General features: G+C 48.3%; 1 protein-coding gene across 7 annotated transcripts in view; it reads right to left on the minus strand.

The window, feature by feature from the left end:
* Positions 1 to 3,482: 3,482 nt before the first annotated feature.
* ARHGAP32 (Rho GTPase activating protein 32) overlaps positions 3,483 to 13,255 on the minus strand; it is a 201,342-nt gene continuing 191,569 nt past the window's right edge. For all 7 annotated transcript variants that reach the window (XM_053367597.1, XM_053367595.1, XM_053367600.1 and 4 more), the window contains 6 exons: positions 12,711 to 12,912; positions 10,759 to 10,904; positions 10,064 to 10,138; positions 8,820 to 9,698; positions 7,077 to 8,107; positions 3,483 to 6,229 (listed from right to left, as the gene is read on the minus strand). In XM_053367597.1, coding sequence (XP_053223572.1) covers positions 3,983 to 6,229; positions 7,077 to 8,107; positions 8,820 to 9,698; positions 10,064 to 10,138; positions 10,759 to 10,904; positions 12,711 to 12,912 — 4,580 coding nt within the window. In that variant the 3' untranslated portion in view covers positions 3,483 to 3,982. The remainder of the gene's footprint in view (positions 6,230 to 7,076; positions 8,108 to 8,819; positions 9,699 to 10,063; positions 10,139 to 10,758; positions 10,905 to 12,710; positions 12,913 to 13,255) is intronic.

The raw sequence follows: 13,255 nt of genomic DNA on the forward strand, positions 1-13,255 counted from the left end.
GTCATGCCGAAGCCACCTTTAGAAAGGAAAACAGAAACCCAGAACCTACCACTCTGTTCCCTGACATATAATGTCGCACTGCAGTCAGTCAACACTTTGTCATCAACGTACCTAAGGAGGTGAACTGGGGGTGGGATGGGGGAAGAGCATGCAAGGGCCCAAAACTCGCTCTTCCGAAAGGGATCAGAGTTCAAAGTGGGTTTTGGCTTTGTGTGGCAATTTCTGCCACGGCTGTGCAATTCTTGATGAGACCCACCCCCCCTCTGAGGAATAAGCCCCCTCCCCAGTTTTGTCTGCAAAGACATAGGCACAATGTTTTCACTGTCCTCTGCATAAAATTTTAACCTGATTTTGAGGGGAGTGTGGCTGGTAGCTGCTGCCTCTCTGCAACTACCCAGCTGGACAGGACAAGATGATGTCTGGGCCAAGAGTGGAGATGTGTGAGGTGGGACACTAGGGGTGGGGGGTACAGTAGACGCAGAAGCGAGGACAGCAAGAGGAAGAACTTTACAGAAGAGGAGCAGGAGGAAACAGGTGCAGACTGGGGAGTAAGCAGGGTTAAGGAGTAACCAGGAAGGTGAGAAGTACCTGCTAGATCTGCTCAAGGTGCCTATCATGAGCAGGACCTAATTCCCCTCTGAACAGACAGGGAAACTCAGGAGTTAAGACGCATGCACCCTAACTGCGAGGGAAATTCAAATCTGGGTATCCAACGGTGGAAAAAAGCAAGCTCTGCTGAAATTTCAGCAAATGGCAATTAAGGTAAAGGCAGTGAGTGACAAAAAGGAGCAAGAACCTGCCAGGTGAGGCCAAAGGTCAGGTTGCTACAGGTGACAAAGGGCTGGAATTTATGGCTGATTTAAGTTGAATTCCTCATTTAGCCTGTCTTCCCTTGCAGGCATTCCTCTACTTTTCCACTGGTATGAGAGGTTACCTGACCACTTCCTTCCCGCTTGCTATTCCCTCTGTGGTGAGAGCAGAGCTGTGGTTGGGTTCAAACACACAGAAACATGGAATGGGGCAAGAGACTTTTCTCTAATGGTTAGAGAGTCCCAAAATTAACCACAGCACATGAGAAGGACTGCATAGTTAATTTTATGGCTTTCTTAGGTGAGGGGAAGAGGGTTTTGTTTTGTTTTTTAAAGGTACCAACTACTCGAGTGGCAAAAATGTACAGGGAAAGAGGGCGATTGTCACTGCTCCTTCAAGCTTAGGAAACAGTTCCGAATTTAATCGCTTCCTTTTACACTCAAGGCTGTACTGCCACACCATTGCACAACACTTTCTGGACCAACAGCCTCCAAGTCATGTTGGTGATTAGACATAAACAGAGCCAAGTGGATTAAGCGAGGGGTGATAAAATTCAATGTCATGATTTTGAAACTGCTCTGACAAAATGGTCTGGCTAAGGAGACTCAAGTATGCTATTTAAGCACTGTTATGGGAATTACAGAAAGTGGTAGAATTCAAAATCTAACCTGTGTGGGCACTTTATCTCTACAGGGGGATGAGATTTGTGAGCTGAGGGAAATTTCAGTGTTTGCTTAGGGCTGCCACAATGTATTATGATTTACAGGAAGTTGGCTTGGTCCTGATCTTACCTGGAGGGCAGATAATGTAAGGCTGATATATGAAGAGGATACAAGGAAAATTAAGGCTTTCATGAAGACAGAGGCTTGTCCTGTAGCCCTCGCTACCTGAACCTCAAAATATTCTCAACATGGGATGTGCCTGTTGGAACTCTGGACAGAACCTCAATAGAGAGCAACACAGCCATTGCAAGAGGCTGAAGAACTTTACATGGCTGGATGCCAAAATCAAATGGACTTTGGGGGAAGTCTGTGCAGGCCACATCAAGGCTTCTTCTGCTAGTCTGCACAAAGGAGGACAGCTAATTTGATCGCTTGTAGAAAGCAAAGCAAGCTTGCTCCATACAACTGCCAAACTGGAATGGTCCTATTTAGAGATTTCTCCTTTCAACTGCAAAACAAAAAATGTTGAACTTCCTTACCAGGGCAGGGGGCGGAGGCTGAGGTAAACCTGGTTCACAGTGAGTTTTCTGGCCACTAAATTTATATTTAACACAGTCAGGAGCAATGCCCCTAAAATAAGAATTACCAAATCATGGAAATAATCAAAACCAAGAGAGACAAGCTATTCTTATTGTAACAACCCCAGACAAAGTTGGGAAATCCAAAGAACAAAATGACAAGCTGTCTTTGAGAAGTGCTTTGTGCCCTGTAAAATATTTCTCTTATCATTTTAAAGATGGAATGCTGTTGGACAAAAACTTCAGTTCCAAGGTGGTTTGATCCAATTCCTTTCTTCTGGTGCTAGCGGAAAGGGCCTAGGACAGAGAGATGCCCCCGCTGGATACTTCTTGTGGACTTCAGCCCTGCTACAGAGTTTCGTCGTTCAAGACCAAGAAAACACACTGCACCTTGGGATGGGCTCTGGACATTCTGCATCTCATTTCAAGTTCGTAAAAACCAAGCAAAACCCACTGCATCTTGCCTACTGGAATGTCACGTGTTTCCATGGTGGCTGCATGGCAAGAGGCTTCATTGCTCTGACTCTTAAGGGTGAAGTGGGAATCCTGAGGCATCTATTGGTTCCTGTTCCAGCAAGGACAACATGTTTTAAAAGCACTGCATATTCATATAACTTGACTAGAAAAGCAAACTAATACGCTATCTTGCTTCCATGGGGATCTTTTTTAAGAAACAAAACATGGGAGAGAACAATGCACTGATGCATCAACGGCAGCATGTGGAGAATCAGCAGTCTAAATTCACAGAGTGGTTTGCCTTACTGACATGATGAGGGAGGTGCATATGGTGGAGGACTTGGTCACTAAATCACACTTACATGCCCAGGCCCTTGTCACGACTCATAGAGAACCAGCAATGATCAGGGAACCACCAGGCAGAACTACAGATTTACTTTGTTAACTGATGATGGAATGATATGTAGCAGGGAGGTTAAAACAGCTTATCTCTCGCAGGCCTGCCTTGTTGAAATTCCTGGGCGGTGGGCCAGAGCCCAAGCCACTTCACCATTTCAGTTAGACTCACCCAGCAGAAAGGGTCTACCATAGGAAACACACTTGCTGTAAGAAGCTAAGAAATGCAGCTCTCGCTTATCAAACCAAAGCACCATTTACAACAATATCAATGCTGAGTTTCTCTCTCCCCAGACCCCTGCCCTGGATTTCTCAATATTTGATGAAGTAGTTTCTTATGTGTATTTTTACCTTTACCTTTTAAGAAAAAAGAATTTACCTGGGCAACACCTTTTTCCCAGCTACCAGTAGGATCACATCTTACTGCTATCAATGGACATATTTCTTATTAGGTTGGGTCTAAGAAGCACTGGAAGAACATTTTAAGCAGAAAGGTACCATTGCTTTAAAAATAAAATAAAATCTGGGATTGCAGAATTATGCAATTTCCCAGAGTTTGGTGAATTATGCCTAAAAGAACCAAATTAAAATATTTACTAAATCTTGCCATTCAATAAATCTCTTTCTAGTGATCACATACAAGGGACGTTTACCTGGAGAAGAAATGTCTGCATCATCCTATCAATACATACATCATGCACAGGGCTCTGAAGCAAAGTGTCAAAGCTATGGGAAATGCCACTGTTCAAAATCTAAGGAAAGTGAGAACCATTTACAGCATGACCCCTGAATCTCAATCTCTGTTTCTGCTCTGCCTGGAGACTGATTTTTGTCTTCGAGGTTAACAAAAGCCTGCAAGACTGCTGCAACCTACTTTTTAGACCATGTGAGATAAAACTATACATTTACGATATAAAAAACAGTAAGCGGCATGGGGGCTGGAGGGGAGGGAGCTGAGGGGGCGCTAATGGAGAGGGAGTTGCTTCAATGGGGTACTTTGTGTGTCTGTATCACTGAAAAAATAAACCAGTCCACTGTCCAGCAGAGGCTGCTTACACTCTATACCTTCTGCCCTGGAGCTCACTCTGCATGGATCTCAGTCTCGGGCCTCTGCAGGCAGAGCTCTGTGGGCAGGAATGCTCCCTGGCCCAAAGCTGTGGCGTAAGTCCTACTATGCGGATGAGCCAAGGGAGGGACCAAGCCCCCTCCTGCAGCGTAACCCCCTCTTTGGTGCTGAGGCATGGTATGGTAGTCTTCCAAGTTATCGTACTGGGACACCACCGTCATAGTGCTTTGGCGCTTGCCAAGGGTTTGGTACGGGTAGATGAGGGCAGCGTCCCGCTCTATGCTCTCAGGGTGCTGAAGCCGGAGGCTGTGGCTCCGTTCCGGCTTAGGGGGTGGTGCTGCAGGCTGTCCATAGTGCTCGCCCTCTTTAAAGCAGTCCCGGGCGTGTTTCTCAGCAGCGGCAGGCGGCCTGGCCCGATGTCTCTCCATATCAGGCCTGTCCTCTGCCAGCTTCACCTCTTTGTGGTTCAGTCTCAAGGCATCGTGGCTGGCTGGGGCGTACTTCCCACCGGAGTGCTGGTACCCGGTGGATTCTGGTGGTTCCTGGTGGCCCTTTGGTCGGTAGTCAGCATAAGGGGGCCCGTTTTTAGACTCCAGTGGCTGCCTGTGGCTGGCTTCATGGGGCAGGTGCATCCTGTGCTCAGACGAATTGCAACCCGCCTCATGCGGCTTCCTGCTCCTGAGGCTGCTTTGCTTTTGGGGGAGCGACGCTTTCTCTGACTGCCCATTCCCATAGGTTCCGTGGTAATGGGCTCTGTCCACGTCCGGTTCCGGATGTGGCACATAATAGCGCTCCTCCCCTTCAGGGGGCACTACTTTGCCCGGATACTTCCCTTCCTTTCCATCAGCAACCGTGAGGAGTCCAGTTTTCCCAGGATCAGATTTGCTGCGCAGGTGAACGACGTCCACAGTCCTCAGCTCGTCCTGCAGCAGAGGGGCGACATTGTCGTACTGGGACATGACAGGCCCTTTCACTTTCTGGCGTGCGCGGCTCTCTCGGCGGATGGACTGCATCCGGTACTTCTCCATGTCCTCCAGGTCCCAGGAGACATACATGGGCTTGGCGTCAGGCGCAGGCGGCACATCCCTGCTAATGAAACTGTGCTCCTTGCCCGCCAGGTGTCCAGCGAGGCCTCCTCGGGGGTAGGGAGGCAGGCCAGGACAGCGATACAAACTCTTGGTCTGCAGTCGGGAGTAGGACGCAAAGTCTCTGCCTGGGAGTGGGTGCAGCGGCCTCAGCCTCATCGTGCCGTAAGGGTCCAAGTCATAAAACCCACCGTCGGCCGCCGAGTAGCAGGAGGGGCCGGAGGAGCTTGAATAGGGGCTGTACCGGTAATGAACCCGCCCGTTCTCAAAGTAAGGCTGCAGCTGAGTGACATGGTAATCTGTGTGGGGCTGATATGGCTTATATTGGTAGAGGGGCCTTGGGCAATACAAGGGCTCGTCGTCAGGAGGCACCTCGGTGCGGGAGATAGGGACTGACCGGATGGCAGAGGGCGCAGAGACGTGGAGCGAGTGCACTCTCCGGATGGAGGGGTAGGGGGGCGTTTCCTCCACGTAACTCGTGCTCCTCATGGTAGGGCTCATGGAGGACAAGTACTCCACTCGGCTGCGAGGCTTGGCATGATGGACGGACGCGCTCTTCCCTTGAGTGGCGTAGGTGTTGTACCTGGGGCCCATGGAGGTGGGGGTCTCCGACAGCGAGGGGTAGCCAGGGTGCTGCTCAGACTTGCTGTGGTAGAGGTGGGGCGGGATGCTTTCAGCCCTGTACTGGTGGGTGGATGTCGGCTTGTGATGCACGTAGTTCTCCGACACGGGGGGCTCGGGGGAGCTCTCTGGCTTGGAGTGGGAGAAATAGGCAGACTGAAGAGAGGTGTGTTTCGGAGGGGGAGGTGGGGGCGGAGCTTCCTCCACGGGTGGCGGCAGCGTGGATGCAGCCACAAAGGAGTGGTAACTGGCAGCATTCATGGGGTCCACATTGTTTGAATGCATGGCTGCTGCAATTTTACTCTCCATCGTCCTCACGGGTGGCACCGGAGGTGTAAATCCATAGGAGGGCTGAGCTGGGACTGAGTCAGACCTCAGCTGCAGTGGGGGGGCCCTGGCATTTTCTCGAGGCTTTTCCAAGTGGCCTGGGTGAAGCGTGACATGAGGGGTGGCGGAAGTGCACTGGATCGTGGCACTGCCCTCGGTGACGAAAATGGGGGCTGGCTCAGCTGATCTAGGCTCGGGCAGCTTCTCAGGAGGTGCCTCTCCTCGTACCTGGTGGGAGAAAGAACAGCAAGCGTTAGTTGTGACCTCAGCACACTCTTGAGCAGGACAGAGGCAGACTCTGGTGACAAACTGAACTGGTTTCTTTAGCTGGAATGGAACAACTTCACTGACCCTGCTCCTTGCTGAGCTCATGGGAGTGGGTACAAGGTCTGCTTCACAAGCCCGGCAATATGGACAAATGACTCCTTGGCTGGCCGGTGCAGTATTCTCTGCTCCCCAAGCACAGCAAGAGTTCACATCTGGATCTTAAGTAGAGCTTGCACATTCTTTGCTGCCTTTCAACAGGATTGCACCACTACCATGGCAAAGGAAATGAAACCAGCTAGAGACTGGGAAAGCTCTATCTCAAAGCACATCACAATCCAAAGGCACCAGTTGTTGTCTATGGAGGAAAAAAAATTCCTTCCACCCCTCTGTAAGTAATTACAGCTAGCAGGCAAAGAAAGACCACCACCTGCTGCTGAGCTTGGCTGCTACATGTCTGCTTCCTTTGTTATGACAACCCCAAGCATCAACCGACTGAAAACTGACGTTCTCTATGGCTGACTTTCCCCAAAACCTCTTTGTCAAAGTTTTGCTATGTCTAGGAACTTCACTGGCAACTGGCAAAAAGTTATTAACCCCATCCCACCCTGCTGGGCAAATCCAACCATTTTCTATCTTTGAGAAGAAGAAAGCAAATTTAAAAGCCAGCAGAGACAGGTAAACAGTGGTGAAGGCTGAGGATTAGCGATTTTGCCTAAGGTTTTTCCCATTAATCATGATGGGCATAATCTATTCTCCTAAGACTTCCAAGCTGGGCAGAGGGTGGAAGAGGAACCTGTGGATTATTTACCTGACTGAAGCCACTGGAAGCTTTTGTAGCTGCAGCTGGGGCTTGCCCCACAGCTGGCTGATGGTCCCCTGGTCTGTGCACTGGAGCTTGCTGGCTGCCAGCCAGAGCGTGCTGAGCAGCCATGAGCGGTGCTTCTCCCCATGTGTTGCTGCTGGTGGTGGTGACTGTGGTCGGCTGAGGAGGAATATTCGGGCTGACTACTCCAGGATCCATTTCTGTTGCTGCCGTCTGGTTCTTTATCATCATGTATGCCAGGACGGTTGCAGCTGCCTTCTCCCCAGCAGTGACAGGAGGGAACTGGGCTTTGTCTGCTGTGCAGACAGGAAAGTGGAGCTTGCTGGCATGAATTTGGGTCTTGTCCAAAGGGAGGCAAGTGTGGAGATGAGGGTTCTCCATGGGTATCTCTGCTGTAGGTGGTTCTGATTGAACTGCTCCTCTTGCGCAGGGATGATGCTGATGAGGTGGAGGGGGAGGAGGAGGAGGGTGTTTCTGGTCCTCAGGCGTAACAGAATGAGCAAGGTGGTGGTTGTCTCCCAACATACAAGGGTGGAAGTGGGTGTGGTCCCAGCTCATGTTAGTGCCACTGTGAACATCTCCAGACATTTCAGGAGGGAGGAGGGGATGGTCCCGATTTCCAGGTGTGCCATGTAAGTGATTGCTGCCCTCAGGCATGCCACTGATTTGAGGTGCCTGGTCTACAGGTAACCCACTTCTGTGGTGCTCTCCAAGTGCAGCTGCCTGAAAAGTGAGCTGGTTCTCTGGCAAAGCAGCATAGAGGTGGAGCTTTTCTGGAGTGATGCCAGAACACGGATGGAACATTTCTACAGTCCCTCCGCTTTCAGTCTCTGCCGCACCGGCACAGTCAGAATGAACATCTGGCTTCTTCTGGGACTGAGCAGAGGCTTGTTGGGCAGACTCTGCCAGGGCTAAGGCTAGAATGCGTGCAGCGTTTTTCGGAGGAGGAGGAGGAGGGACAACAGAGACAGAATTGACTGGAACAGGATCCTGGGGGGAGTCGAGGGCAACTGCTCCTAGTGGGAGGAAGGGTAGAAAAACAAAAAGAAGAGAATGATTTACTTTATCCTGTAAGGAGAGCGAGAAATTCCTATAGACCATTATAAAAAAATAGATTCTTCCAACATTTCACAGTGGCAACTCCTTGGCGTGACAAAGTGCATCTTCTGTCATACATGCAAACAGGACAGCAGTTCGGCGTGAAAAGCGCAAGAGATTGTCTAAGTTTCCTGTTGCATTCCTAGAGAGCTAGGCAGCAGATAATGCAGAAAGAAAAGGTCAGAACCTTTTGATGGGATCTTGTGTACAATTTAATTTCAGGTTACTTTTGGCCAAAAAAAAGGTCCCTTCTTCAAGTGTAGCCAGATTTATTTATTTATTATTTATTATTTTTTAAAAGTTAAAAATAAAAGAGTTTATCAGGTGGCATATTGATTTGCAAGGACTGCAAGAGATCATTTCACGTTATGAAAGAGTGGAAAGATATAGGGATATATAAAATATTCAAGCATATTTTTTTTTGCGATGCAAGGAGGCCGCAGAGAAGCTTTGGGTTCCTTCAAAGCTTCCTATTAGGACCCGAGCAACCTCCACATGCTCTGGAAGACACGCACTCTGGATTTCTATTACCAGATTGTTTTCCCCCCTCTCTTTTTAAAGGCACGCAGAGAAGCGAGAGAGCTGGTTGCTTGTGAATTTAAAGAAAGAATGGAGGAAAGCACACTGTACCTGGCTGTGTCTGTGCAGAAGGTACAGGCTTACTCTGGCTGCTGTTCAGGGGTTGCTCCACCTCTTCTAGAAGCTCCGGCTTCTTAGCATCTCCTTGACTCTGGAACTCCAGCTGGCATCCTTCGTTTGCTCTCCCCTCAGTGGCCTTCAAGGGGGACACCACCAGGTGGGGTGGGGACCTGCTTGTGGCTTCACTGGTGCCAGACATCCCTTTGGCCCAGTCTGGAGGACCTGCACTCCCTGCTCCCCCTCCGATGACAACATCCGGCATGTGGCTGGGCATGGTGAAGGAGATTGGCTCCAACAAACTCAGTGGCGGAGACTTGAATGGCTTTCGCCCCATCTTGGGGGAGAAGGCATGGGCGACATTTTCAGAGAAAGTTATGGGTTTGGACGGTTTCTCTTCTGTTGGGCTCAAGTCCAGAGTGAAGAAAGGACTCATGGTCTTTTCCTGGTAGGGGGAAACTGGTTCTGAGCTGGTGGCGCTGCCAGGGGTGTGCGACTGGCTGCCCGAGTCTAGTTCCTTCTTAAAGGTGTTTTGCTTATCTTTATTAAAGTCCACTGACTCCAACAGGGAGGTGCTGCTGTCGAGACACTCAGACTCTGCCTTGGGAGGGCTGCACTGAAAAGACATGGGATCAAAATCCAGGCTAGCCACACCGATCTCAGGTGGGCTCAGGTCAACGTCTTCTGCTGACCTTGGAGAGATGAGGGCTGGGACGTGGATATGCCCCTCATCCCCGTCACTCTCGTGGTCATGCGGCACGTTATCATAGGAATTGCAGCGGTTCATGTTTCCCAGGAGCTCCCCATTAAAGGAAGCAGACAATGCATCACTGCTAGACCTTGGTCTTCGGGGTCTAAACAGTTTAGATTCACCTAGCAAAGAAGAGAGCAGATTCCCATTAATATAGTCATCAGGTATATAAACTACAAGCAATGTTCTATTTTCTTCCACTTCTCTGTAACCAGAATAAAGATTGTGCTCAAAAGTTTGGTCTCATGTGTTTGGAGTCAGGATCATTTCTTCCTTTGCCACACCCCAAACTATATCCTAGTTATTCTTTCTAGAACTGCTAGAACTGCTGTGAAATTTTCTGGGGCCGTTTTCTGATGGTACAGCAATTCCTTGGAATTGCTGCTAAAATCAGTCAGGCTGATTTGGCTCATTAAGGAATGTATACAAGCAACTTCCCTCCCCCATCACAAAGGTGAATCAGACCAAAGACCTTTTTCCATCTTACCATCTATAGCATGTAAAGACGAGAGGGACTCTTCACTCTTAGCTGAGCGCAGGGTCCCACTGTCTCCTCGCCCTCCTGGATAACAAAAAACATTTTCATGCATTTAATGGGAACATATTCTCAGACACATATATTTGTTTTTCTTCCATAAGAGGGGACACTTTTTATTTTAAAAGTCCTTAGAACAGGGGTAGGCAACCTAAGGCCTGGGGCCCGGATCCAACCCAATAGCCTTCTCAATCCGGCCCACAGACGGTCCAGGAATCAGCGTGTTTTTACATGAATAGAATGTGTCCTTTTTTTAAAAAAAATGGATCTCTGGGTTATTTGTGGGGCCTGCCTGGTGTTTTTACATGAGTAAAATGTGTGCTTTTATTTAAAATGCATCTCTGGGTTATTTGTGGGGCATAGGAATTCGTTCATCCCCCCCCCCAAAAAAAAAAATAGTCTGGCCCACCACATAGTCTGAGGGATGGTGGACCGGCCCATTGCTGAAAAAGGTTGCTGACCCCTGCCTTAGAACATCGAGGTGATCTGAATCACAGTACTGAACAGCTTTCAAACTGTTCAAGATTAAAACTACAAGTGTGGCTGCTCTTTGATTGACTTCCCTGCATTCCACATGAAGTCAAAGTCAACGCTGCAATCGTTTCTGGCTCAGAATCTCTACTGCCCTGGCTAAGAGGTCCGCATACCTGCGAGGGCTATTGCCTTCATTTCGGAGGGCTCACTTGGGTTGCGCTGCAGCTTCCGTTTGGAAAGAGAAGACGACTTCCCCAGGTTGAAAAAGGAGCGCCAGCTGCCAACAGGAGATTTCTTCATCTTACTGGGTGGTCTCTTTCTGAAGTGAGACAGCAAGAAGGAATTTGCACTTAACAGATTGTGAGAAATCTCTAATTGTGGCAAAGCATACCTGGCTGCAAAAAGAAGAAGAAAATCATCTACGGTAGTAACTTTGCTGCACATCCCTTACAAAATAAAGGCAAGCATAAAAAGCCAATAGATAGATAGATAGAGGCATATAAAGGTAGGGAGATAGTAAAGAATACCAGACTTTAAAACTGTATCTGTGATCCAACTTGAGCAACTCAGTGCTGACAGCACCCAATGCAAAAATGTCAGGTGAAGGGCAGGTTGACAGAAGGATCTGCTTCCCTTACCCCTTCCTGCTCTTAGGCTCAGGTCTTTGGACAACCACAGCAAAGGCGCCACTACTGAGAAGACCCTATCCTGTCTCACTGTTGGGATTCCACCCCCCTCACCTTGATCTGTTATAAACAACCATGGCCTTTTTCAGAAATATGGTATAAAAATACTAAAAGTAAGTAAGAGCTGTTCTGCTGGATCAGAGCAAAAGCCTATCTAGTCCAGCAGTCTGTTTTCACAATGGCCACCCAGACGTCCATTGAAAGAAGCCCACAAGCAGGACACAAAGGCAACGGTTAGATTCACACCCCAGGAATGTCACACAATGCCAAAGATATTGCTAGAAAGGGAGGGAGAAAGTGTCAGCTTTTTTCTTTTTTGGTAGCTGACCATTCCACGTTTGGTGCCCTCTTATTTACAACAGAGGAGCAAACCAACCCCCAGTAGATGTGTGACCCGTCAAGATTAGAGCTTCAAGTGCTGGCAAAATTTAAGGACTTCAAAGAGAGGCAAGCTTTTAAAGCCCCCCATGCTTATGAACAGACCCCCCCACAGACCCCCTAGTAAGTGTACCAGGCAAGCAATGGGAGCAGTGGTGGTGTTGCACAAGCTGATTAACAATGTTTGCCCCTGAATCCCAAAGGACTCTCAAGAACTCTCTCTCTCTCATGAGCTTTGTGCTAACAAACTGTTATGTAGGACATTAGGGAGATGGGAAAGGATTAAATCCTTCCCCTCTTCTCTTTTCATGCACCCACCACTGCAGGTCCTATCATCACTGACTGGCAACGTAGTAAAACAATAGGAAGGGTGGTTTGTGGGTTATGTGGGCTTATGTTGATGGTAAAAGTAAACAGTGATGGATTCTCAAATTAGCTCAGAAAAAAAGGAAATTGGAAACGGGGGGGGGGGGGGCTGAAAAAGGCTCAACAACAAGAATTTTCACCAGAGAAGAAACTACCCAACCAAACACAGCCATAGGCAGGGTAGCTCTGGAGGTGGGATGACTACACCCCCAGGGAGAGAATAGGCTCTGAAGACCCTGCCAATCAAGTTCAGGGGGAGGTGTCGTCCTGTCAAAAGAATGTTCTGCAACCTCCAATCCGGGAAGAGCTCTGGAAAGCTTGCCAATATTTAGGAAAAATCAACATCTAATTTATCAATGGACCACCAACCGCTAATTGAATAAGTTACAGAATATAAAATATACTCACTGAGTGGCATAAGCAAACAAACAAACAGCAATCACCAACTGTCTAAAACTGACATACTTAAGAATCTTTCAACAAAACAGCCAACAAAGACCCTGGAGATTGACCAAGTATAAGGCAACTCCCCTCACCCCCAGCAAACTCTGCTATTGATTATTTGAAAGTGATCATTAGAAAGGCAATGCACAGCAGCCATACAGTCAGCTGCAACAATTCCCCTAGGCAAGTCAGTCCTGTAACTTAAAAGCAGTAACGATGGACACATGTCTTCTAAAGAAAACTGCCTCTACCTTTCAGATGGGAAGTCTATGATTGTGTGGAATTTCCCCTGCAGAGCAGCAGGTCCTTCACCCACTTCAATGTACTTGCTGTCTGCCACGATTGGGGAGTTTATCTGGGCCTGAGTTCTTGCTTGTGCTTCCTCCAAGGTGAGCAGTTTTGTGGAGGGCGAAGACACCAGCAGGGATTTCGGCCTTGACAAGGAACTGTGACCTGCCAGAAAAATGAAAAACAAGGGCAGATGAAGATAAGACACCAGGGGAAGAAGCAACGACAAACCTGTGCAGCAGTTCAGGAGAGAGGTTTGTACAGTGCAGCACTTTGATCCCTACATCCACACCAAAACAGAATCATATTACTGTTTGGTACTTTGAAAGCACGAAAACAAGATGAATGCAGGACCACAGTTGCATTAGGAAACTTGCTTGTAGAATGAAAATAAGTTTGGTTTGAGTTGATTTTGAGTTGATCAGTTGATTTTATAATGTTATTTTCCCTGCCCTTTAGATGACGCTTTAGTAGGAATAAGACTGGACTGACAACTTTCTTTTAAAGC

This window comes from Podarcis raffonei, chromosome 15 (genome assembly GCF_027172205.1).
Source record: "Podarcis raffonei isolate rPodRaf1 chromosome 15, rPodRaf1.pri, whole genome shotgun sequence".
Taxonomy (NCBI): domain Eukaryota; kingdom Metazoa; phylum Chordata; class Lepidosauria; order Squamata; family Lacertidae; genus Podarcis; species Podarcis raffonei.